The following is a 25,637-nucleotide window of genomic DNA, read 5'->3' on the forward strand; positions in this document are numbered from 1 at the left end:
TCCGTAAATTCCTCGAGCAGATGCGCTGGATGAGAGTCACCTGCTTGGTTTTCTAACAGATCTAAGATACTGCGAGAATATTCAGAGTACTTTCTTCTCTTAAGCTCGTGTTAAACTGCTGTTGACATCTTCTTTAATCTCTGACAGTCAGCGCCAGGCAGAGGGGGGCTGCCGGCTCTTGCGTTATGTCTTCTCCGATGTTTCATGGAGCCCTCAGCCTCTCGACTTTCCCCTGCCATCGATGCTCACCTTGTTTGCAACAATGTGTGATGGAGTGAGCGAATCAATATCCTCCCCTGCGATTTGTCTTCAACTACACCAAAAAAACCCAGACATTCAGCCACCGTGTGGATGAAGAGCTGGAAGCCTGTGGATACTGTCAAACTGTGGGAGCCCATTTTATATTTTATTTTTCTCCAGTGTCTGTGCTTGAAGATAACTTTGAAATATTAAAGAGGATAAGTCATTACAGGTATTATGAATTGGTGTTAAACTGATATCACCGCTTGAAATGAAATAGCTGCTTTCCGCTTTGTATCTCTCCATCAGTGAATCATAGCATTTCCTCTCCAAGTCACTCAGATCCTCTCTACAACCCCCGCCCCCCCCCCCCCCCCCCCTTCACCAACAGCCCCTCTTCACCTCCAAAGGCATGCCGCTTTACTGCACTAAACATGTTTTCATCGGCATTGCTTTCATAATGACGCGTAGGTTTTTTTTGATCACTGAAACACAAGTCAGATGTTATGCAGTGAGCTCACGGCGCCTGGAGGCTCCTCACTAGCAGTTCAAAGATCAGGCGTTGGTGCAAGAAAACAAGCAAATGTGTAAAATGCAAAATTAATTCCTTCCTTAAAGACGCCGACACACAGCCCAGAGCGCAAACATTTTTGCTCATGATTCATCCTGGTTTTGAAAAGATATGATACACCCAGTGTTTGTTTTTCTAGCATTCTTTGTTGTTCCTGGTGTGACAGGTGACGATCGTGTTGATACTGCATGTCAACAAGTTCACAAGGAACAGGTTTTCCTGTCTGAGAAGAGACTTGTGATATTAATGCTTTACAAGTAAAAATGTACGGCTGCATTTGCATCCAAAAAATAATTCAAAGGATTCAAAGATTTGAGTGTCATATGCAAAATGGCTACAGTGCAGTTGGTGGCAATGAAAGCTGTGTAGTGTAGGAGATATCCCCTGCTGTATCCAGGCTGATAGAAAAGTGACTGTGTTTGCCATAATGAAAAAGATACTTACACACCATGAATTAAGAGAAAACCCAACAGGGTTCATTGGCCAAGGCCTAGAGAAATATAGCTATTTTTAAATGGGAATATATTGCACATCAAGGACTGTTTCACAAGCTTCATTGTTAATGTCACAGTCTTGTAGGCCAACCCGTTAGTTAGTGTTGAACAGGTTCCCTCGAGAAAAAGCCATTGGGATTTTTCCAAGGGATTCTGCAGGAATTAAGCTTTGGTGCAAACACATGTTTAAGATTTGTGGAGCAAAGCCAATTTTGACAAAATAACAACATTTTAATGACTTTTTTTTTGTTTTGATATTCAGTATTGGGGTGTTTGCCTAACCCTAACCCTAACCCTAACCGTGTTTCTGTCATGGAACAAAACATGAACATAGTTTCAGGCTTCTAACCAAAAGCCCATTGTAAAACCACAGATGAGACAGAAAACAAGAAACATATCAAATACTTTGAGACTCACGCTTCTCTCTTGTGACTCATGTACTGCCCGTTGGAGGAGGCGTGATGGTTGAGGTGGGTGTTCTTTGGCGGCGCCGGGGAGGACAGGTCGAGACCCCGGTGGCCGTTGTTGTTGTTGTGGCTGTTGTTGTGCTCCTCCTTCACGTGAGCGTTTGTAACCTCCTTCCACAGCTGCTGGAGCTCTGCTGGAATCATGCCTGAGACAAACAAATTGGATAATTAAATCAATTAACAGCTAATCCAACTCGCCTCTTCATCACTTAATTAAATCAAAGCGTCTGTAAACAAAGCCGAGTATTAATTAGAAAATATTCCACTACAGGGTAATGCACTGAGAGCTCTCCTCCCCCCCCCACCACCACCACCCCTCTCTCTTTCTCTCCGCCACCTCCTTCTCTCCCTCCCATTTCTCCCTGTGATCTGGAGCGTGTTTGTATACACAAATCCCTGGCATTCACGCAGATTTCATGCTCAGAGTAAATAATTAACACCCAGACAAGGCATGAAATCTGAATAATCACCGTCATTTTCTCTCGACAACAAGAGATACGCAGAACATACACAACAGAAAAGTTTACAATAGCAACGCTCGGAAAACATCCCACCCCTGCCTGCTTGAGAAACAGGACCCTGGGGTAATATTCTCAAAAGCGCATTAATGTGCAAAATACTTAAAGCTCTGCACCGCCTCCAATTGACACAGAAGACTTAAACCTCATTTAACAAGTCAAGCACACTGCAGCTCACACAGCCCTTTGAAAAAAAAAAAATCCCTTGAAGACGGAAGACATCTTTCTGTCGGCTTGAAAATATTTACAGAGCGCGTGTTTTTTTTTTTTCTGCGTGTGAGTGACAGCAATCTCCGACACCATGGGGATAAATAAAGGATAATGCTTGTTGTTTGTGAACCTCATTTCTGTGAGAGCCTTTGTTATATTATATATGTGTCCATCTTTACTGTCTGTTACACAAGTCTGCTTTCATTCCACATAAAGGAGGAGATATGTAAAATAAGATTAACCCTCATGGGTGCGGTTATGTAGCTATTTGTATTTTCAGTCAAAACATCTGGGTACATTTTAATAGCCCACTAAAAGATCTAAGAGGGTAAATGTGTGTGGATTTGTATTGGGGTATTCGAATCTGTGTTTAAATAAACCACATGTTTCAAGCATGCTGAAAGAAGCCCTCGGATATGCGGTGAATTTAACCACAGAGCAAATGGGCAAGACCGCTCGTTTAACATTACAATTAATTAAATCCATTCTCAAAATGAGCAGTGGCAAATGAAAGATGATTTGCACATGCTTATCTTCTCGGGTTTATATACCCCCCCCCCCCCCGCCCCCCCCCTCCCTTCATTCTGCCCCGTTTCTCATCACCAGCTCTATAGATACCAGAAGTGCTCCTTTCAAGCACCAGATTGTCATACATTGTGTGCGAAATGCTTAGTCTTAATTTATTCCTGTTGTGGAAAATAACTGTGAGGTGAAGATCTCAATACGATCAGCGAAAAAATATTTTTAATTTGATAAGCTACTAAAGATTTTAATTATGCTGGTAATGGAGAACATTGGCCTAATGAGGCGGAGGACTCCGGAGAGACGCAGGGGCTAAGAACTGTGAAATGAGTCTGATAGGATTGCTGTAAATTCACACTAGATCGTTTGCATATCAAAGAGCAGGAAATGATTACAGGACAAATCAATAACCTTTCCACGTTCCAAGGAGCGTCTTTCCTCATTGGAATATCTCAACACGCCCGCTCCATTCTGCCTGCCTGTATTCTCCCGTATTCTCTTCAACGCCTTGATGTGCTCTAATCGAAGCGCACGTCCATGACAGGCTAAACATGCTTAATATTGCGCTCTGTGTTACAGCATGCTAATCCACCGAGTGCTCATTTGCCATTGCATTTTTCAAAGGATCCATTGTTGTTTTGACGCTTTAACTTTGGAGTAAAAGTTTTTTTTCTGTGTCTATGAAGGCTGGTCTTGAAGTGGAAGGTCACCGTTGATGCGAGTGTCCTGTGCTCCGACAGTGGGAACAATCATTTTCCCCCCACTTGGTGCCCGGTGACAGTGGGCGATGTATTTTTAGCCGATGTGCTTGACAGGGCGGCCCACACTGGCTCAATTACCCAGCAGTCCCGGTGACCCCGACGCCACTGTTTACTCAGATGAAACCGCAGCGGATAGAGCGGTCTGATGAGAGAGGTAACGGAGTGGGACCAGGCTGTCTCCTCCTGGATCTAGTCCTCAGTTTTATTGCTCGTCCCTCTCCCTACTCCTACCTAACCCTAACCTCTTCAAACCCAACAACAGCTATGGCTCATGATTTCACATAAATGACAATAAAATGTCATTACAGAAACGTCTCGGAGGGTATTATATTTTGTGTTTGGGGCAAAATGCTCTCCATCTGATTACTGTGGGACACATAATGACATTGATCTGGAAATCCTCTTCCTCGGGTCCCCCGGTTTGTCCGTCCTTTAAATGCCGGATTGGTTTATCTTTCCCCTTTCCATTTTTCAACACAACTGTTCCGCTCATTACGGCCGGGAAACACGGACAGGCACTTTAAAAAATGTATGTTGTTGGGACACTTGATTGATCACCGGTCTCCCAACTCAATTTCACCTCGGCAGGTAGCTCTGGCACACCGACAGGCCGAGCTCTTCAACCTTTTCCCGTCCTTGTCCCCCTGCACCCAGGTGACCATGTTCAAGCAAGCAGAAAGTTGATTTAAGGTTCATAATGACATCAGTTGCAGGCCATCATCCCCCCCAAATAAAAAATGGCCCCTAGTGCTCCGGGCTCTTTAAACCGAGCTGTTACTCCTCGTGGTGCCGTGGGGGGACAGTGACATCGCTATTAGTTTATTGTTCCGCCGGGCTGGGACCTTTACTGCACCCCTGTTTATGTTTCCGTAATCACCGGCCTGCTGATATGCACCCCTTAGGCCTGAAATATGTCCTGTCCTAATGCCGCAGGAACTATTACCAGTAGCCCACTGCTGGACGTATCAATCACTGACAGGTCAGCCGCATTACCCGCCGCTGTCCCCGATGTGCCGCCGCTCCGTGAGCACTTCATGGCTCGCCACGTTCTTTGCTTTCATATTACCAACAAATTTGTCTTGTCACTGTCCCACTGGCCTCTCCCAGACAGCTTAAATGATGTTGTGCAGCTTCAAGAACTCACTCTCTTGCAGAGCGACCTCGCAGGGTGAGCATAAACACACACACACACACACACCTGAGCAACATGAGCAGCCACTGACTCACTTATCAGGTCAAGAGGACAGGCTTTTTGTGAGATGGGGGAGGGTAGGGTGGATCAAATTTTATATTTATGAGAGTTATATCCTCCCCAAACACGTCGTGGTAATTTATAACAGATAGCGTCTGGCCGCTTCCAACACTTTGAACATTAACGTCAGAAGAATTTACGACAACAGAAACAAATTACACTCCAGATAATGTGAGCAATTGTTTTTCACTCAAAACCGCTATCTGCGAGGTTTGTACTTAATTAGTGCTATCAAATGTTTGAACGGCTGATTCAAATGCATTCCTTCAGTCCGTCGTTTTGGCAGGGAAAAAATTACAGTAATCTGTCTCAGTCGATGATGCTACTCAGCAGGAGACTGATGAAAAAATGAGCTTGGTAGCATATGAAACACAACTGCAGATTGCACACCTGCATGTATTGAATTACTCTGTTACAGTGACCTGTTATCTGAAAACCCTTTGTTCCTTTTTTGTCTCTGCACATTGGAAAATAATACACTGGCTTCCTAAATCAATCGTATGGATATCTACACTTTGTAACGAAGGAAATAATCAGTTAAAAAGTCATGCCAATTTACTGCCCCCTCCACCCCTCCCCCTGCAAGTTTGAATCCATAATCAGCGGGACCCAAACGGAGCAGATCAACTCATCACTTCCGACGCCGTGCTAACTGCTAGCTGAGTATTGCAGATTAGATCTGGGCACCACAGGCCCTGGCCAGCTGATGCATGAAAGAGTTTAGTGATGTGGAAAACAGAAAGGTCATCAATAACTTCAAACAGTCAAGCAGAAAATGTGTAGGATAGGAAGACAAACCGAGGGGGCCTGGAGCACAAGAAGCCCGAGTGTTGCAACAGCTGTCGGAGGCACGGAGTTTACCGTCGACGGATACGCAAACTAACCAGGTTCAACCGGTTGTGAGAAAAGGGCAACACTGACTGTACATTCCAGACCTTAGAGAAATTTGCATACAACTCACTTCAAATCGTTGGCTGAATGGGGAAACATTCCTCATAACCAGTTATTACCAGTCTTTTCAGTCTATGCTACTTAATACCATTTACTGCATCTTTATGAGACTTTAATCACTAGTTACTTTTTAGATTCAGATAATAAGCTAATACAAAAATTAAAATATTAAGCATAAGCATTATTATGCTTTTTGGGGGTTTCCCTTTCCTGTAGAGAGTTCTATAGATTTGTGTGCATGTAAATGGTCTGCGAAGGCTAAAATCCCAAAGTTTATCTCCCCAAAACACCCTGTCTAAAACGCCTCCATTGGACTCCTTTGTTTACTTCCAGAACATAGTGACATCACTAAGCAACCCTTGTGCTTCTATTGGCTAGCGCTCCAACACATTGTACGTGATAGACTAACGGGCGGGACATCTCTAAGCGGTTGACCAATCACAACAGAGCCGGCCAGCTTGTTAACCAACAAAATCCCAGTTAGGGGTGTCTACATTGTAAAAAAAACTAAAAAGTGAAAAGAGATTTGAGTTAAAGACACTAAGTCTTTTGATAAAGTGAGATGTCACAGGTATTTGGTGTTGACACAGTGTAAACAGGATGTTCTTAGACTGTTGTGAAATCCATCAGCAATACAGTTATACAATAGCAATATCACCACAAAATGCTTTACTCAAGGGGTGTTTGTGTGTTTGCCAGACATCTGACACACTCACAACGCGGCGCTCCACGCCTGTGCCCATGGCGATCGTTTGCGGGTGGATGAGTGATTCCATACCCAATCCAAACAATAACACCACTGTACAAACCCTGTTTGTGTTTGCCTATTACCTAACCACCCCCCCACTCCCCAACCCTCACCGTTTTTTATCGCTCTTATCTTGTTATTTCAAAACTGTTTGCCTTAGCTGGGAATGAATAGTCAATGTCATGTTCTGAAACCTTTATGACGGCGTCTTTGTCACGAGGGGACCACTCCTTAACAAAATATTAAAAGGATGAATAAAGAAATAAACTTCCTGGCCAAACAACAAATATTGACTCCCTATCGAGTAACAGGCGCTTTCACAATGACAAGTTCACGGGCAGTTTAGGAACAATAGATCCAGTCTTCCTAAGGCTGAAGGAGACTGCCAGCAGGATGCCACTCACAGGGCAGAGGGTTCAAGGGCAGAGCATGGACACTCTGAACACTGGCGTTTTAATACTTCTATAGTCCAGGATGATACAAAAAATTCCCCTCTGTGGGACAAATAAAGTTATTCTGATTCTGATTACAGTAAAAAATAGGGAAAAAACTAAGAGATTTTCCATTAAAATGACAATTATTTTATAAAACAGGTTAAATGTTCATCTCGGTTTCTAAAATTCAGAGGTGATGTTTTTAAATATCTTGTTTTGTCGCTCAAAAACCTAAAGATTTTCAATTAATTATGATATAAAACAGAAAAGGTAGAAGAACTCCATATATTAGTCGCTGAAAACTGCTTTTTTTTAAGCATTAAAGCAATTAATAAATCATCAAAAATAATTTGTAATATTTATTCCTTCCAATAACAAATTGATTGAATTCACTGATCTAAGATAAAGTGTGGCACACCACAATGAACCTGCGGTAAACAGAGAACCCGGAGGGATTATACATTTTTTAATAAGTAAGTGTTTAGTTAGGATTTATGGTAGGTGTGTCCTGAGCCAGTAAAACCACACACAGTATTTGGTTTCAGACTAAAGTGGTACGTTGTTCACTTTGACTAAGCAAATATGAACAGGTTTTGCTGCAGAGCAATAACAGTAGCATATAAAACACTCAAAACATTTGAAGAAATACATTAGCAGTTTCTGCAATTTCTACCTTATCTAACTAAACATTTAAATTATTTTGTTATAAATTATTATAATAAGAATAAGAATTATTATTCTTATTATAAAAAAAACTTCACAAGGTTTGTTCAGCGGCGTCGCACAACGTACGATCCTTATCGTATTGGTACGATCATTTGGACATTTTGCCATATTGTACCATAATTTGAGTATTTTAACGCTTATAATTAATAGTTTGTTCCAGTCTGCACTCTCTATTTAACACCTTTCTCTAGATTCATATATATATATCTTTTTTTTTCTTCTTCCACTAACCAAAGCTATGTCTAAATCCTTTAAATCATACTAGATTTGTAGGTATATCAATTTGAACTACCGTTTTGTAAAATGACACATTTATGATATTTCTTCTTGTGGTTATGACTCACTTAATATTCTTTCTCTAATTGTTAGACTCTGGCACTATAGTTTAGCATTTACTACGTTCCAATGGACACATAATGGCATTTCATTTTAAAGACCAGGATCATCCACGTTGGCACTTTTTGACACTGTTCAATCCGGTGTCATATTTTACCCAGACAGAGTTTTGTTTGTACAGCGTTGAGCCGTTGACTAATTATGTACAGGATGTCTGACAGGAGGCTTCTAGTTATATGCAGTGCTGTGGTATTAATAAACAGATACATGATAACCATAATATACTTTTGTCAGAGTCAATCTTAATTGTACATCTGCAGACTCATTCTAACACATTCTTTGAATATGTTGGCGTTAAAAAGAGGCGTTTCATTATCCAGTTCATTCCACAGGCCATAAGACTGTTAAACACCTGAACCTTTGAAAAACCTCCATAACATTCATCTGGTTGCAACTTACACATTAATTATCTAATATTCCAATTACTTGTATATAGACTCTCCTGGCACTATTTCTATTCTATTTCATTTGTATTTACTTGCACTATGTTATTGTGTTGCACTGCTGGAGGAGCCTGGGACTAAGATTTTCATTGACATATCTACACTGTTGCTATGTACACATGACAATAAAAGCCTTGAATCCCGGGACATAGTTGTGTTTTAGTGTTATGTTGACAGGATATTCGACAGAGTGCAGTAAGGTTGTAGTTATATGCAATGCTGTGGTATCAATAAACAGATAAATGATAACCATATATTTTTGTCATACTTGGAGTACATCTTATTTGACATCTGAAGACACATTCTAACACGTTCTTTGAATATGTTGGAGTTAAAAAGCGGTGTTTCATTGTCCCCGGTGTATTGTTGATATTTGACAGAGTGCAGTAGGGTTGTAGTTGTACACAGTGCTGTGGTGGGAGCAGGTACTGACCCTGAGTGAGGGAGTGCAGCGGCAGGCCGGTCTGCCCGGGCTGGATGGTGAGCAGCCCCTGCCTCTGGAGGTTGAGCAGGTGCTGCTGCTGGACCTGCTGGACCTGCAGGAGCTGCTGCTGGAAGGCCAGCTGCTGGGCGGACACCTGCTGCTGTGGGCACACACACACACACACACCATCAGCACACAGAAATACAGAAGCATAAAAGCCAGTGCAAACATTCCTGTACGCTCTTCATGAAGAACATCTTTAGATCCGGGGGCCAGGAAGTTCACAGGTAGTAAAACACTTCAGAACAACACGTTCATTCATAAGAAAACACATTCATCGATTCTCGTGCACAATAGCCGAGCGTGATTTTCATAATTTTCTGCCTTTAGTGTGTGAAGACAGGTGCGGCGTACATCTCTCTGTCTCTCTTAATTAACGAGGAGTCGCGAGGCAAATGACAAACAATGAAACAACATAGTTAATCATTCATAATAAGAGCCACAGGAATTTAATTACAGCCATTCATAATTCAGCAAACAACGTGTGACTAAACCAGAGTGCTTAATAACCACCGGAGCAACTCTCCCCGGCACCGTGCTGCGTTCAGGGACACGCTTTCCCCCAACAAGCTCTACACTGTGAACTAGCAAAAGATAGCTGTTGTGTTGTTTCCTCAAAGCTTTTCTCCATTAAAGGCTGGTGTGTCTTTAGGGTCAGGAGGAGAACATTTTTGGCGCTGGTTAGTGAAATGTGTGAACTTTGAGAGGTGATGTGAGAGCGGAGAAGTCAGAATAATAAATAGAAGAAAATTATCAAATATTTCCAATCCCCTTTGAGTCAAAACAAATGAGAGATGTTCTTTAGATAACAGAGGAGGGGGATTACTTTGAACCCTTTCTGTTAGTCCCATGCTCTCAACAAATCCTCAGTCAACTCAGCAAAATGTCCCCAAAATAGGGTTGTTCTTCACAATAGACATTAGACTAATCCACATTTTGGGCTGGGCAATATATTCACGTATATAAATATGACTTGACTAAATATAGTCTTAGATCTCAGATATCTGAAAAAGGCAAAGTGAACTAACTAGTCTGTGTGAGCTCTTATTTTCCCATTTAGTCATTAGTTTCACATTGCTGTAGCTTATTTGACCAATACTCATTGTGTAAATATAAGGTTAAAGCACCAAGGATCTGCCCTACAATATTCCTAAATATCAAAATGGTAAAAAATATAGTGAAATTAGATTCTCTCAAATGTACCTATAGTTGACAAAGTCATAACATGTTCTTTCCCTCAAAACAATCACGCAGAAGCTCCAACTGTATTCCTTGTGCTCATAACATTCTTGGAACTAAGTCTTTTGGCATATACAAATATAAAAAAAATGACAGACTGAAATAATCTTAGTCGATTAAGCCCAAACAACCAACAAACTGTTAATCATTACCGTAGCTCTGTCAGATAACCTTTTGTATTGTACAACAGATACAATGCGCATTGAGACTCAACAGGATACCCGGCCTGTTTATGAGTACACAAGGCCATAAGTCAAGCGGCCGGGGTGGTGGCTGGGGGGGGGGGGGGGGGGGGGGCACTAAAAGCACTGCAGGGTCTGCCAAGCTGTGCACCGCGCCCTGTTTCCAAACACAGGATACACCACTTTGTTTACTTCTCACAATCAAGTGCACACAAAAAAGGTCTCGGTGCAGCATGGCTGGCAGGTCACTCTCCGCTCTCTGAAAACCCCTGAAACAGCCAGATCAAAAACAAACGGCTTGTCATAAGGGTCTATCGGCCTTCCTCTCCCTTCCTCACCCCCCCCCCCCCACACACACTCTCTAAAAATAAAGCTCTGGGCAGCAGTGGTCTATTACGGCGAGTGGGGTCGTCTCATTGGATCAATCAGGGAGGGAAGACGCTCTGACAGTGTTGGAAGAGAATCATAATTGAGGAGTCGCCTCATTCATTCACAGGATTATGTGTGATGTAACCCAAAATGAGGGAAGGGGGACGTGAGAGGAAAGAGTTTGATATGCAGGTGATCTGCTCTGATCTTATGAAAAGGTGTTTTTCCCCCCCGTTTCCTTCAGTGTGAGGAAAGTTTCTCATGTCTTCAGTGCTTTTCTGTTCCACCCTGACAGAAAGATAATAGTGCTACGGGGGTGGGAGTTCACAAGGAACAATGTCTTTCATCAAAACGCTAAATAAATAGAGGGTGGCTTTTCTGAAGAGGAGGGAGAGAAAAAAAGAGAAGAAAGGAAAAATCGAGTATTGCAAATTAATTTAACTCTCTCCCCCTTCACATGTCTTTTTCTTATTTTCTCTTCTGGTCCCATCAGCTGACAGGAGCTCCTGTGCGCTCCCAGCATGCAGACACATTAAAAAAGCCAGAGACCCAATAGACCAAATAAGAGGTTAACAAGAAGTGGCATGAGGGAGAGAAAAATACAGTCCCTGACAAATGATAAAGAGTGACACTGGCAGCCCTTTATTGTCAAGCTTCAAATATAAAGTTAAAGATCTTTGAGAAACTAAATTTTGATGTCTTTAAAATAAAAGAGGCACAAAGCAACAACAGGGGGTTATTGTCTGGCAGCCACAGGGGAGTCACTGCATAATTCTTATTCTGTCTTTTGATGGCTGCGACTAGAAGAAAAAAAAGAAAAAGGCGAGAGCGATGGTGATGGGGAGAGAAAGAAAACACGGGCGGAGGGGGAGAGCCTCTCGAGGCTGCATCCATTTCCTGTGATCATACATAATATGCTTCAAAAGTTGTTTTTTCTTTTATTCTCATGCTCCATTCAACTGATCAATTGCACCTCCTTGCCCCTTCCCCTCCTCCCTCTCTTTTCTCCCCCTTTTCTCCTCTCGTGTTTACATCAGATGCGACTTGGTGACAGGCCCTATCTGAGGCCGAGGAGCTCCGCTGTCATGTTGATTTATGGGAGCATCACGCCACAACTTGTCCAAACTGAAGCCCGCAGTTCATTAATTAGGGAGCTACGACTTTGAAGTTGGGAGCTTCGACAGGACGCGGACGTGTGTGTGTGTAAGTGTGTAAGTGTGAGCATGTGTGTGAGTCTAACATCGGGCTTAATTTTCTCCTGCTTCCTCCACTCTCTGAACACGGAGCTCAACGGGGACAGGAGCAGAAATTCCCAGATTCGTCTTTGAACTTCTTCTGACCGCGCAATAATAATTTGCTTTGTCCACAGTGATGCTCGTGTCCTCCGGTCATTAACACGCATTAAGCCGCTGCCTATAAGCGAGCACTGCCCGTTCTGAAGGGCGCCAAGGAGAGAGCAAGAAAGATGGAGAGAGAAAAAATACACATGTAGGCAACAAAGCTGGGAGCGCTCTCCGCACTGATATCTCACAATTACATGCCTTCTCTTCCTCTGCTATTTCCATGTTAATTACCGAGAAAAGCCTCCCAGATTGATATGCTCCCTGTTCCTGCCTTTCATTACACGAGGCTCGCAGCAGCGGTCATCTATTTGTTGCACAGGACACTTGTTTACTTTAAATATAACAATTCACAAGGCTCAGTCTCTACATTACATTACATTGAGATGACACTTTTATCCAAAGTGACGATAACCATAACGATACAAACCGGCACGCTTCAAAAAGCCATACCATTGTAAGTGCTGGTGTATTGGTGTCAATTGACAATACTTCAGGACTATGCATGCTAATCATGCTAATCATGCTAATCAGAAGCAAAACACTAAACAGTTCATGTGATTTAAAAAATAAAGAGTATTCTAAGGGAAATATCAGTCAGTTTTTCCATCTTTGTAGCATGTCTGAAATGCTAATTAGCTAATCGTTCTAATCAGAGGTATGTTAGACATAGGCCCTACATTTAAAAATAAATACTACACATTTAATGTGGTTGCAGAGAAAATAAAGTGTTGTTGCACTGTATCAATCAGCTGTTGTCATTTATCCCACATACCTGACATGCTAATCGGCTTAATTTGCTAATCATGCTAATCACAAGCATGACAGACATAACGCTTAAAAGCTACATTTTATATGGTTTTAAAAAAAGAGTATTCTTATGATGCTTATCAGAAGCATGTCAGATACTATGCATATAGTCTGGTTCCAGAAAAAAAGAGCATTCTTAGCACAGTATCAGTCAGTTGATGCAATCAGTCTAGCATTTCTGACATGCTAATTAGCCGATCATGTTAATCAGAAGCATGTCACACATGTTTGAAAAAAAAAAGACTATACATTTTATGTGCTTTCAGAAAAATAACGTAGGCTATACTGAGCAGATTATCATTCAGTTAATGCCAATCATCCTGCATTACTGACATGCTAATTAGCTAATCATGCTAATCAGAAACATGTCAGACAGGGATTTTTTAAACATATAATGTGGTTGTGGAAAAAAAAAAGAGTATTCTTAGCACAGTATCAGTCAGTTGTTGCCATTTATGCAGCATGTCTGACATGCTAATCAGAAGCATGAGTGCACTTGATCCCCCCCCCCACCCCTCCTCGGTGCTTTAACCACAGTCTGGAAGCAGATGGGGTTGAGGGAGGGAGCACACATGCCTTCCATACTCTGTCTGGCCAACGGTTTGGTAATGGCAGGCGCTCGGAGTGATGTCAGCCTACCTCTTTATTCTGCTTGCTGCCCGCATGCTGCTGCTGCTGCTGCTGCTGCTGCTGCTGCTGTAAGAGCTGGAGGTGGAGCTGTTCCTGCTGCTTCTTGTAGAACTCTTGGAGTTGCTGCTGCAAGAAAAGACAGAAGGCGACACGTGAGTGAAAGCCTGTCAGTCGTATAAACTCAGCGGTGGGTTTTGGGAGAATTTTCAATACTTTGAGGAATGTTGAACGAGGGAAAAAAAATGAAAAGTAAGGCAGCTTAAAGTGAATTTATCTTTGCTGTCTTTACATAAAGAAGATTTACAGACGAATGAGGGTAATGTCAGATGCACATTACCTGCTGTAACATGAGGGCCTGCTGCTGCTGGAGGAGAACCTGGAGCTGCTGAGGGCTCAGGACCTGCTGCTGAAGGATCTGCTGCATCTGCTGAGGAGTTATTACCTGGGGTGTCATCATAGCCACTGAAACTGGAACCTGCAACACACAAACAAGCAAATAGATGTAAGAATCCACTAATACATTACCGATTTAATGCAGTACTTGGATTAAGCGATTCATTTTGCTACATGTATTGTCTATAAGTGGCAGGAAACATTTTAGAAAAATGTCCATTCCAGTTTAAGGTTAATATTTTGTCTTGTCAGACCCAGAGATATTTCGTTTAAAGTAACAAACAAATCTGAATATGTCCATATTAGAGGATGTTCTGCATAGAAACCTACTTTAACGATTAATTTATTGTCCAAAAAGTTGAATTATACATAAAGAAATGATATAAAGAAAGCCTCTTGGTAAATACTGGACTGTTAGACTTCATCTTGAGTGTCATCTTGATGTGTTACAAGCTGCACACACCCTCCAACAAATACACACCCCTCTAACTGTTCTGACACCACACCAGACTGAGGCGAGCTAAAAGGACACGAGACATCTTCCTCCAACCTCTTCATCCTCCAACCTTCTCCTCTCACACTCGCACACACAATCTCTCAATATGATCCGCATCTGCATCTCAGATCCAGCGTGTATACAACATGGCAAATATGCCATACCTGAGGACATGAAAAGATGGCCTCAAAAACTGCTGTGGATGGCTCAATGTGTCATGTGAGAGCATTTCATTAGAGACACTGTCAGCAGAGATCTATTATGGGGTGGATGCACGGTGCCTGGAGGAGGAGGAGCCACGCTGAAGAACACACACACACACACACACACACACACACACACGCAAGCTTCTAACTAACTCCCAGCAGAAAGGTGTGAGTGCATGACTCCTCAAAACAAGTGATTTGTTGTGACACTGAGAGAGCGCCCACAGTTGTCAGGGCGCCTTAATTGCTCCGGCGGCGGACGGGACACCGAGTGTGTCTGCCACTCAGCGCCATGATGTGCGATACCATTAAAAGCTCCTTTCCTTCACATTCGGATGACAAACAGCAACTGAGACGTGTGTGATGGTGTTGGGTTGTTAACATGTTGTGGTGATTGGGTATGTTAGGATGCAGGCAAGTTTTGTTCTCAAGTACAATTTTGAAGTTTACTTTAATTTAAATATGTTATTACTTAATATTTATACTTTACTACATCTTTTGGAAGTCAATATATAAACTATATTGCCTGTCCATTACCATCCCAAGAACCAAAAAGACACACATGAGATGCAGCACATATTTAATATTCCATAGTTTATTTTGTCTCATTTCATGTGGTGGTGTGCCACCTGTTATTGGTTGGTGGCAATATTTGTATCCACAATAAATTGGCTATGCAATGTATTCTTTAGTCTGCTTAAATTAAAATATCTCCTTGATCTCTATACTGAGTGGGCTTAACCACAGCTTTACTTTACAGATTCAGATTATTAGCTAACACAAAATATAAATCAATTAATGAATCAACTATGGTATATAATTACAGGTTAAGATATCCAGCAGCAGAATGTAAAATGATTCAAATTAGCTCTATTTTTACCAGCTGTGATGGACATATTATTGCATAAATTATCATAATCCAGTCATTTAATATATAAGATTGTGAAATGGGACGAGTGCTTTTACTTTTGGAATATAAGTATATTTGATGCCTGTACGTTAGTAATTCTACTTAAGTACGATTTGAAATGCAGGACTCTTCTCCCCCCACTGTTCATATGTGAATATAAAACATGCTTTGTATCTCAGATTGATCGAGTGCACAGTGACAGTCCGCCTCCACCAAGGTTACCCAAATTGTGGCTCCGCCTTATAGCTAATGACACCCCTTTTGAATTTTGTATGCATTTTTTGAATGTTGCTTAAAATCTCGTATGGTAACATGGCTTTTTTTTCTCTCTGCATCATTATTGTTAAACAAAAACAAAGTCATAATGAACGGTACATGCAGAGCAAATGTGGAGGAAAGGGCAAGGGATGTCAAATAGGAAAGGAGCGGCTTTGATGCTCTCCGTTAACTCAACGCCACACTGTGCCGCCTCCAGCCCCCAGGAGAGTGACGGAGAACCAGCCCCACCCAGGAGGACTAACACACACTTCACATCTCCAGAAGCAGACGCGAGGAGCAGAAAAATGCAATATTAATTCCCCCCTGTATTATGTCTTAATATGCACTTCATCTTGACTTTTGCACATGACTTGTCCTGTCATTTGCATAGCCCCGGCCTCCCATTCTCCTAATTTCACAGTCATTATCCACTGAAGTCCTTTCTTTCCCTTCTAATTTTGATGAACTATTTTGAAGGTCAACCCACGTCTTTCTGACACGCAAGCGCCATACGTGACGTGATATATAGTTCCCGTCTAAACATGACATTTACCCCCCACGCACACTGAGGATAAATAATAATGTGTGTTCAAAATCTACTTCATGCTCTATTTTTTTGACTACCGTGTTTAAAGCGGTCTTATTTTCAAATGTATAATCATTTTGTCAAGCCATATTATATAGAGTGTGAGGTTTTACACACCCCGGCTCTCGATAGCTGCCAATTTCATTACAAATTACACCGGGATTTCCTTCAATTTAACCGTCTTAATTCTTTACACCTAGATCTCATCATGGTTTCACACTCCGCCTTGTGAGGAGCGTCTGGCTGCTGTAACTACAGCCGGAGCAGCCTCCTCTGTGCAAGAGGCTATTACACACCCCCATTTTATTACCCATTACTACTGAGGTCATTAGCAGCAAGAGGGATTGTATGCTTCTTAACCTATTGATCAATGTAACTACTACCATTTAATCCTGTGCTGAAGGAGTGAAAATCTGCCTAAGACTGGATCCTATTGAGAGGAAAGGCGGTAGGAGGGTGTATTGGGGGGGTACTTTAAGAGAGAAATATTGCCCTGGCCGCTGTATCATGCCCATTTAACGCAAACACAGGACGCCAGTCGCCATTTAGAGCACTCCCATATGGTGCACTCCCTCCGTTATCTCCCGGATAACATCATGACTCCAGATGATCCACGAAAAAACATATATCACCATCTAAAGATAGTATAAAAAAAAAGAGAGAGTGGTACTGGGCTAATAACTGGAGGGATCCAGCGAGCCCGGCTCTAATCTACTCTGCAGAAATGAGGGTGTGCAAAAGAGGACATTCTGAGGATGCCAGGAATAGCTGACGTTATGAATTTCACGAAGGTGTGGCGCTCTCCAGGTGTACATAAACATTCAGAGCTGGAACATTTTCACACAGCTGCCTATAGTGACTGCAGGCAATATACTGTACCAGCACAGGCCTGCTGGCCAGCCACACACACACACACACACACACACACACACACACACACACACACACACACACACACACCACACACACACACACACACACACACACACACACACACACACACACACACACACACACCACACACCACACACACACACCACACACACACACACACACACACACACACACACACACACACACACACACACTGTGGCATGTTAACTGTCACAAGCTCATGTGTAGGCCATATCACATTGTGTAGGAGGAGCAAAACCAGTTTTCTTTACAGGGGCAAGAAAGTACATGCAGTGTGTGAACATTAACTGCAATCATGGAAAAATCATTTAAATACAAATAAATAAAACGTGGTTAATTTACACATTTTGAAACATTTACCATCAAAACAAATTATCCCTTTGAACAAGAACATTATTTGGATTTTATATTCGTTATTTATGAAAGAGTAATTCATTAATTGTTGGGTCTATTCAATGTCAACATAGATTAATACATTCTTTAAATGTGTTGTTCTGTCAGTCCCAAACAAATATACTTTACATTTCATTATGAAAAAACATAGAATAGCAATAAAATATCCACATCAGAGAAGCTGAAGAGCATTTTCTTGTACATAAATAAAAAGTGATTCATTTAAAAATATGAAATGTTCTTTAAAAACAACTATATATATAAAAAAAATATATTTTTCACAAGGATATTATTTTATTCTCATTATTAATGACAATTCAGATTTTCAAAATAGTTGTTTATTTTTGCCTAAACATTACAGCTTTAATATCCTTCATATTACAGTTCTCTGCATTCTCTCTGATCGCACACACACACACACACACACACACACACACACACACACACACACACACACACACACACACCACACACACACACACACACACACACACACACACACACACACACACACACACACACACACACACACACACACAACACACACACACACACACACACACACACACACACACACACACACACAATAAAAAGCATTGGTATTAAAAGACACCTACAGTAAGCCAGCTTCAAGAGAAAAAGTGAAACACATGGTTATCTATCACAAGCTGCACATGTGAAAATGTTAAATAGCCACTGATTAAGAGTTAATGAAGACCCCCCCCCCCCATCACAAGTCAGAGGTCAGTGCACGGTGAGGAGTGAGGGGTGAAGGAGGATATAAGAAACCCCCCCTCCCCCTTTTCCACCGCCACTGAGGCAATTAAGAGGAAACGAGGGACGAGGAGGTGAGACACAGACGTTCCACCGGCCGCAAAAAGGTGCTCAGGATAAAAGAAAAGAAAGGGAATTATCACATTTTCATTTGTGCTCCCGGGGGTCATCTTGCTTTTTTTTTGTAAGGGGGCATCAAATGGAATGGAGAAGTAAAAAAAGGAATAACGGGCCCTGGAGAAATCAGCGAGTGGTAGTCCGTTTGAAGCTGTTGTTTTACCTCGGCCTGCAGAGTGTTGCAGAGGAAACCAAACCTCACCGCGTGGAAATGTAGCCGGGATTTCACGGGAGCGATTCTACTTAAAATGATGTGCGAACGTAATTAGTCGTCGACAAGACTGGGAAGCCTAATTTCATATGAACCATTCAGGATGATTGAAATCTCTCAAGTGGAGAGCATTTATTTCCCTGGAAGAAAAAGGGAAATAGACGCAGGATAGATAACATTTCCCCATCAGGGTATAAAGACACATTTCAGAGTCTGTTTAATATTTTTTTTAAAAGGCATCCCTACATGTGTTTAGACCTCCATTAGTCCTTCCTCATCATCCACAATCAGGCCGTTTTAAAAATGTTTACAGCTCACATAAACAGGATAATCACAGCCACATTTTTTCTCCCACTATATATCATCTGTGTTAGTTAGCAGTAAGAGGCTGTCATTATTTGAGCAACTGCGAAAACAAAAGTTCAAGATTGCATTTAATTAACTTTTCGACTACAAACAAACAGGCTTTTTTTTTTTTTTTCGCCCAGAGCTGATCCCAGTGTCGCGTTTAAACAAACAAAGTGCACGGAGGCGAAGTGAGCCCAACAATAACAGCTGATCTGCAAAGTGCATGCTTTTCCCACACTGGAGGTGAGGGGAGAGCACACAGGGCATACACCCCCCCCCCCCCCCACCCCAAACCACAAAACACACACACAAAACCTTCCTTTTTCATCACCATCTTTTGGTAAATCATGCTAGACTCGTATTCCAGAAAATAAATACAACAAATATTTTTAACTACTGGTCTCATCAACAAAGCCTGTGACCCCCCGACACACTCCTAACCCCTCCCATAGTCACTCACATTAACCCACATCATCCTTAAACTCCACATTCCTGCACAATGATATTGAAACTGCACAGCTCTTCCACATTCAATTATGAAATACTGTCCTAATTAGTCCTATTCTTACTCGACTGACTTTTTCATCGTTCGTGTAAACATATTTCCTATTTTTTTTTTTTTTATTGTTAGTTTTTATAATATTTACTTGTCTTTGCAACGTAATTCCTCTTACTGTATGCACTATAATACACCAAAGCAAATCCATTGTATGTGAAAACTGATTCAGAAATATTGTAATTTAAAAAAAAAAAAGACAATTTGTCATATTCTCATTGTACTTACTATTTTGTTCCGTCTTGAAAACATATCCTTTTTTATTCGCAATAGTTTTAAATATCGTTTTACAACATATTTGCTTGTTTTTAAATCTTAATTCCTCCTACTGTGTTTAAGAACACACCGTTTAACACCAAAGCAAATCCCTTGACAATAAACCTGATTCTGATTACAAACTCAAATCTATGAGCAGGTATTTTCTGGTCATATTATCACCATAATAACAGCAATATAAAACACCTGATTCAGATATATGTCTACAGGTGAGCATTGACCACAAACATATTTCAAACAAATAAATAAAACCAGCTTCATAAAACAACCCTAATTTCTTCTCAGCGTGCTGTCACTCTTCCCTCTGAAGCCCCGCCTCCTCTCACACAGCCACAGTGTTTCTGAGTTGGATAACAAATTCAGGCTGACAGCTTCGATCCTACACACCAGCGTCTCTCCTCACCTTTCCCCCGAAACGTCTTGCAAACCACTGCTTGGGGGGGGGGGGTTGAGCTGCGTGATCTAGGGGTTACGCAACACCGCACGTCTTCGGGGTGCATTATTAGAGTCTGTTGAGATTTAATTAAGATCACGGCCCCCACAAAAAAAATCCCCTTTAAATGAAAGTGTAGTTAGAAGACAATGGCTGACACATCCTCGTGCAGATTGTTGCCATTCTAAGCTAATCCTTGTTTCCATGACGGCAGAGCAAAGGGTGCCACAAATTGTGTTGCTTTTAAATGCTCGTATACAACCAATTAGTTACATTATATAAAAAAAAGACACCTTTGAATGAAATAAGAATGAGTGTTCATGCTCCCAACAACCCAAATATTGAAGCCTTTTTTCTACGTGCAACATTTCAATACTGAATGTTTTTAGAAATATATAATTAGGAGCAACAAAAGACCTTAAACACACCGTGTAATCCACTTATTACCCTACAGTCTTAACCCTTTGAAACACGAGTGGAGAGTTAATCTTCCTCTCTGGAACACAGAGCGATAATGACCCTTAAAAACAGAAAGAATAAGCGGGTTTTTTTTCAAGTAAAAACATGTTTTAGAGTGGAAAGCAGCTGGTGGCTCACTATATCACCGCTCAACTATTCCCCGCGTCTCTCGTCTGTGTGCTGCCTGCTGCAGTACAAAGCACAGACCGTCCCTGTAAAGGATATCCCAGCGAGCGCCTCTGTTACCCCCCTCTTAACTCCGGGTACTAATATCTGGTTGCCTATGTCATGGTTTAGAAATGACAGGTGCTCCTAGCCCCTCGCATTGACAGGCCACTGCACAAATAACGCCCCAGCCTGAAAGGGCTAATGCACTACTAATGAACAATAAATCAACTTTGATTACAAACTGTCAACCCAATCAGCTCGCACTCCAGCTCTCCCAAACTGCGAGTCTCGGCACAGCTGCACGGCATTACGCTGCCTTGTTTAGACTCCTAAAGTCTCCGAACACTTTGTTACCCCCCTGATGCAAGGTGCTGAAACATTGCTCCCAGAAAGAAAAGTTCAGCAGACGCAGGAGAAGAAGTGAATCACACGTGAACCTTTTGTTACCGAGTAGTAAAGCTCGTTAAACTAGAGAAAAGTCAATAGCTGTCTTCATTGTTAAACCTCAAAGCTGTCACATCCAACTTGGACAAGGAGAAAACTCTGCAATCCCTTTGTTGCAAGCACACACAGAACACACAGAACACACACACGCGCAACTTTTCAGGAAGATCCGAGCGATGACATTGGGAGTGACAGCGAGTCTCCAGCGTGGTTTTGTGGTGACCGTGTCAAATATAGAGCTGTGCCAGAGCTGTCTTAATGCACTGTGACACCGGGAGGATTAGGCCATCACCGAGAGCAAAGTCTGACCAGCAACTCCTTCACAAATCAGCACAAAACTCCCAACATGGTGCAAACAAATCAAAATACTTTCAGCACATTTTACACACCTTAATCTGGATATATATTCTAGGCAATAATAAAGTTATAGTCTGAGAAATAAAAGGCAAACCTGTCTCCTGTTATTCCTTGAACTTTCCATAATTCCAGCAGCATACAGTAACAGTGCAGGATCCTGCTCAACTGGTTAGCTCACTATCAGCAAAGTAAACATAACTAAAACAAACAGAGTAACATGGGCAGAGAGAAACTTGGGAAAAAAAAGCTTAGGTATCTCATACTGTAACTGACAAACAAGAGCAGCTAAACAAACTGTTGCTACGAGTAAAGTGAGAACAGCACACAGATAAACACCAGCAGCTAATCCATACAGATGTTTGGGAATGCAAAGAAAGAGAACATCTACCGTACATGACACCTGTGTTCTGCCTCCAACGTTTGAGTGTCTCTACGGCAAAGTAACAGCCTCTCTCATACAAAATTAACCAATTACAATGACACAACATCAGCGACAGACAGACAACAAAGCCTCCTTCTTCCTCTCCTTTTCCCTGGTCAAATTAAATTGTCAAGTTTTTTACACAAGAAAAGCAGCAGAAAAAAAATCACAGAAATCAATCATATTGACAAACCTGACAAACTCCATTTAGCTGGCAGGGTAAACAGAGTGCTGGGCCACGCGGTGTGGAGTGAAGCAGAGCGGAGAGCGGCGGCGAGGGGAAGAGAGATAGAGAGAGAGGGAGAGTGTGTGTGTGTGTGTTAGAGAGAAAGAGAGAGAGAGAGAGAGAGGTGGAGGCTGAGGACGAGCTGCTGTGCTGCGGAGGCTCCAACCCTTCCTCGGGATACAGACAGATTGCACGCGCAAGGTTGCTCCCCGGCTGACAAGATACAAAACTATCCAATCAACCACGCCCTTCTCCACCAATCACAACCAGCCTTCTAAACATAATCAATTCAAATGGGGCCACACAATAGGGGGGGTGGGGGGGGGAGCCGCGGGCTGGGCTGCAGGTGAACCCGTGCCTTTGTGTGGGGGCCCCTTTCAAAAATAAAAAAATAGAAAGAGAAAAAGAGAAAAAAAAAAAAGACACAGTTGACGGCTGTTAACCCTTTGACCCCTGCCGGGTCTCCGGCCGTGCTTTTGAAACAATGGGAGCCTAAAGAAAAGAGGCCCTTTAATTAAACAACAGATAAGTAAACAGCGGAAAGAAAGAAAACTGGCCCCCGCTATCAGCCGCTTTATTGTTCTGCTAAAGGGAATTGTTTACAGTGGCGGAACAAAGGCGCAACTCATTTCACAAGCTGGAAACAACAAAATGCTCCAGCAGCTCTTTGTACTTGTTCCCTGTCTGCTGAGAAAAGAACACATTTCATTCTAGAGTTTAGAAAAAGTATTTATGTTTTGCCTTGTGTGTCCTGCTCTAATGTCAATGTAGTTGCACTTTACTCTAAGTCGTAAACATCAACCACAGCAGCATACACTTTGTTTTCTTCCACTTTTTAAACACTTATCCTACAATTTGGCCTCAGACAAGCTAAAAACCACTTAACATTAATAGCTAACATTACACCAGCTACAGAAACCAGGCAATCCATCCAACTCCATCCCAATGAGAGCAATTAGCTGTCATAATATCATCACACTCTTTTAACACCCGTGTGCACTCACATAGGGGGAAAGACAGGAGAGGAAACAGGACCCTGCCACCTACTGGAGAGCGGCTGAACTCACAGGAGAGAGGAGGGAGGAGGAGAGGAGTGCTTACATATTTTAGAAGAAGAAGAAGGAGAAGAACTATAGTAAGACAAATACATTGAAGAAATATACAAATACGCAAATGCACAAACATGACCTATTCACATTATTTCAATTTCTGCACTATTTTTATTTCCTTGTATGTCTTAAGTATATTATATGTTGCACTGTAGGGGGAGGAGGAGGAGGAGCCTGTGACCTAATATTTTCATTGCCAGAACTACGTTACAGCTATTGTGCATGATAATAAAGCTTCTGAATCTTGAATATAGGCTTGAAATGCACACATGCACAAAGAAATGCATTTCTATGGAGAGGCAAAACCATGTTTGTGCTTTCGGGAGCATTTGGAGATTGGATGACTTGCACCTCTCAAGCATCCACACACAATATGCTTCTTTATTTTTGTGTCCCCATTGGGTCTCGAACCAGTGACCATCCAGTCAGAAATTCCTACAGACTGCAGCCCAGACCGATAACCTTCTAACTGAACAAACCTTACCTTTTCCTAAGCCCCACTTAGTACATTTCATTCTGTAGTGCATAAAAACAGAAGGAAATGGAGTAGCTCTAACGATAAAATAACTTGTGCAAGCCACTTAACAAAGAGGCAAAAAGGCATGAGGCGAGATTAACACCTCACTTTGTTAATTATCATGACAATAAACACAGAGCCGGATGCTAAAACACAGCTCATATCAGCAGCGGCTATAAACCCTCTTGGCCGAGGATGAAGGAATGCATCTCGGGATGCGTTCCAGTCCGCAAACACACTGGTAAAATACACAGAACAAGCCATCGCTCTCATCTGCTAATAACTAACAATGAGCTCTGCTAAGCTGGCCTGACCTATATAAATTATTGACTGGGACACCTCAAGTGTCCAAAGTGACAATTCCAATACATATCATAGTGAATAATTAAGGGGGGAAGAAAAAGCGCTTTTATTTTCTATCTGACACCCTCAAGATGGAAAAAGACAGTGACATGGCAGGCATGTGCACAAACACACACACGTGCACAAACACACACATGTGCACAAAGTGGTTTCGGCTACACTCTTCTCCCCCGGCACTCTCCCTGGGGTGGCATGTCGGCGTATTCTCAATAAAACACCTTCTTAGCAGTAATAGGCCACTGTTCTCATTTCAACGCTCCCAAAGGCCTCATGATAAATTTAGCAGGCGCACAGTTCAAGCTTCTCCTCTCACACACTGTCTTTCTAATCCATTGCCTCTGTGCCTGCGCCATGTAAAATAATTACACATATGTGTCGATTTGATACACACGGCGTATAGATTTTTTTTTCTTCTTCTTCCATGCTCACATCAATATCCTTGAGCCTTGAACCAGGCGTCCCCTGTGAGAGTTTACAGAGCGATTGTGTTCCTGACAGAGTGGATGACATTATATTTCCTGCTTGAGTTAGAGTGAAAGTATGAGTTAATGTCTGGTCTCCGCTCCGGCTCTGGCTAAAGATAACGACTCGCCTCCAATTACAAAGCCTTTCCCGAAAAACACTAACACGGCCAGGGAGTAAAGCTGCGCCGACATGCCAACTGATGTCTCAACTGCTACTACAGAAAGAGGAGGGGAGAAGGGGGAAAAGGAAAAACTACAGTTGTTCCCTTTTCTCGTAATGCTCCGGTGACCTGGACCATTGTCATGAGAAAACAAACAGAGTGTGTTTCCGTGTGTGTGTGTAGAGTAAATCATTGTTTACTGATGGTGGGGAGTCAGCAGGGCAGGTGTGGGACCGATATAAATAACAGCTGCTCCATATAATATCCCCAAGGCTGCAAAAATAACTTT

General features: G+C 42.1%; 1 protein-coding gene across 9 annotated transcripts in view; it reads right to left on the reverse strand.

The window, feature by feature from the left end:
* Positions 1 to 25,637, reverse strand: part of foxp1b (forkhead box P1b) — a 194,721-nt gene that overhangs the window by 29,944 nt on the left and 139,140 nt on the right. For 5 of the 9 annotated variants that reach the window (XM_034121645.1, XM_034121642.1, XM_034121644.1 and 2 more), the window contains 4 exons: positions 14,125 to 14,262; positions 13,797 to 13,913; positions 9,167 to 9,317; positions 1,723 to 1,918 (listed from right to left, as the gene is read on the reverse strand). In XM_034121645.1, the coding sequence (XP_033977536.1) occupies positions 1,723 to 1,918; positions 9,167 to 9,317; positions 13,797 to 13,913; positions 14,125 to 14,262 (602 nt within the window). Of the gene's footprint in view, positions 1 to 1,722; positions 1,919 to 9,166; positions 9,318 to 13,796; positions 13,914 to 14,124; positions 14,263 to 22,181; positions 22,505 to 22,701; positions 22,928 to 25,637 lie in introns of those variants that run through there. The other 4 variants (XM_034121650.1, XM_034121649.1, XM_034121648.1 and 1 more) reach the window with 4 other exon arrangements.

Source organism: Trematomus bernacchii, unplaced genomic scaffold, assembly GCF_902827165.1.
Source record: "Trematomus bernacchii unplaced genomic scaffold, fTreBer1.1, whole genome shotgun sequence".
Classification (NCBI taxonomy): Eukaryota; Metazoa; Chordata; class Actinopteri; order Perciformes; family Nototheniidae; genus Trematomus; species Trematomus bernacchii.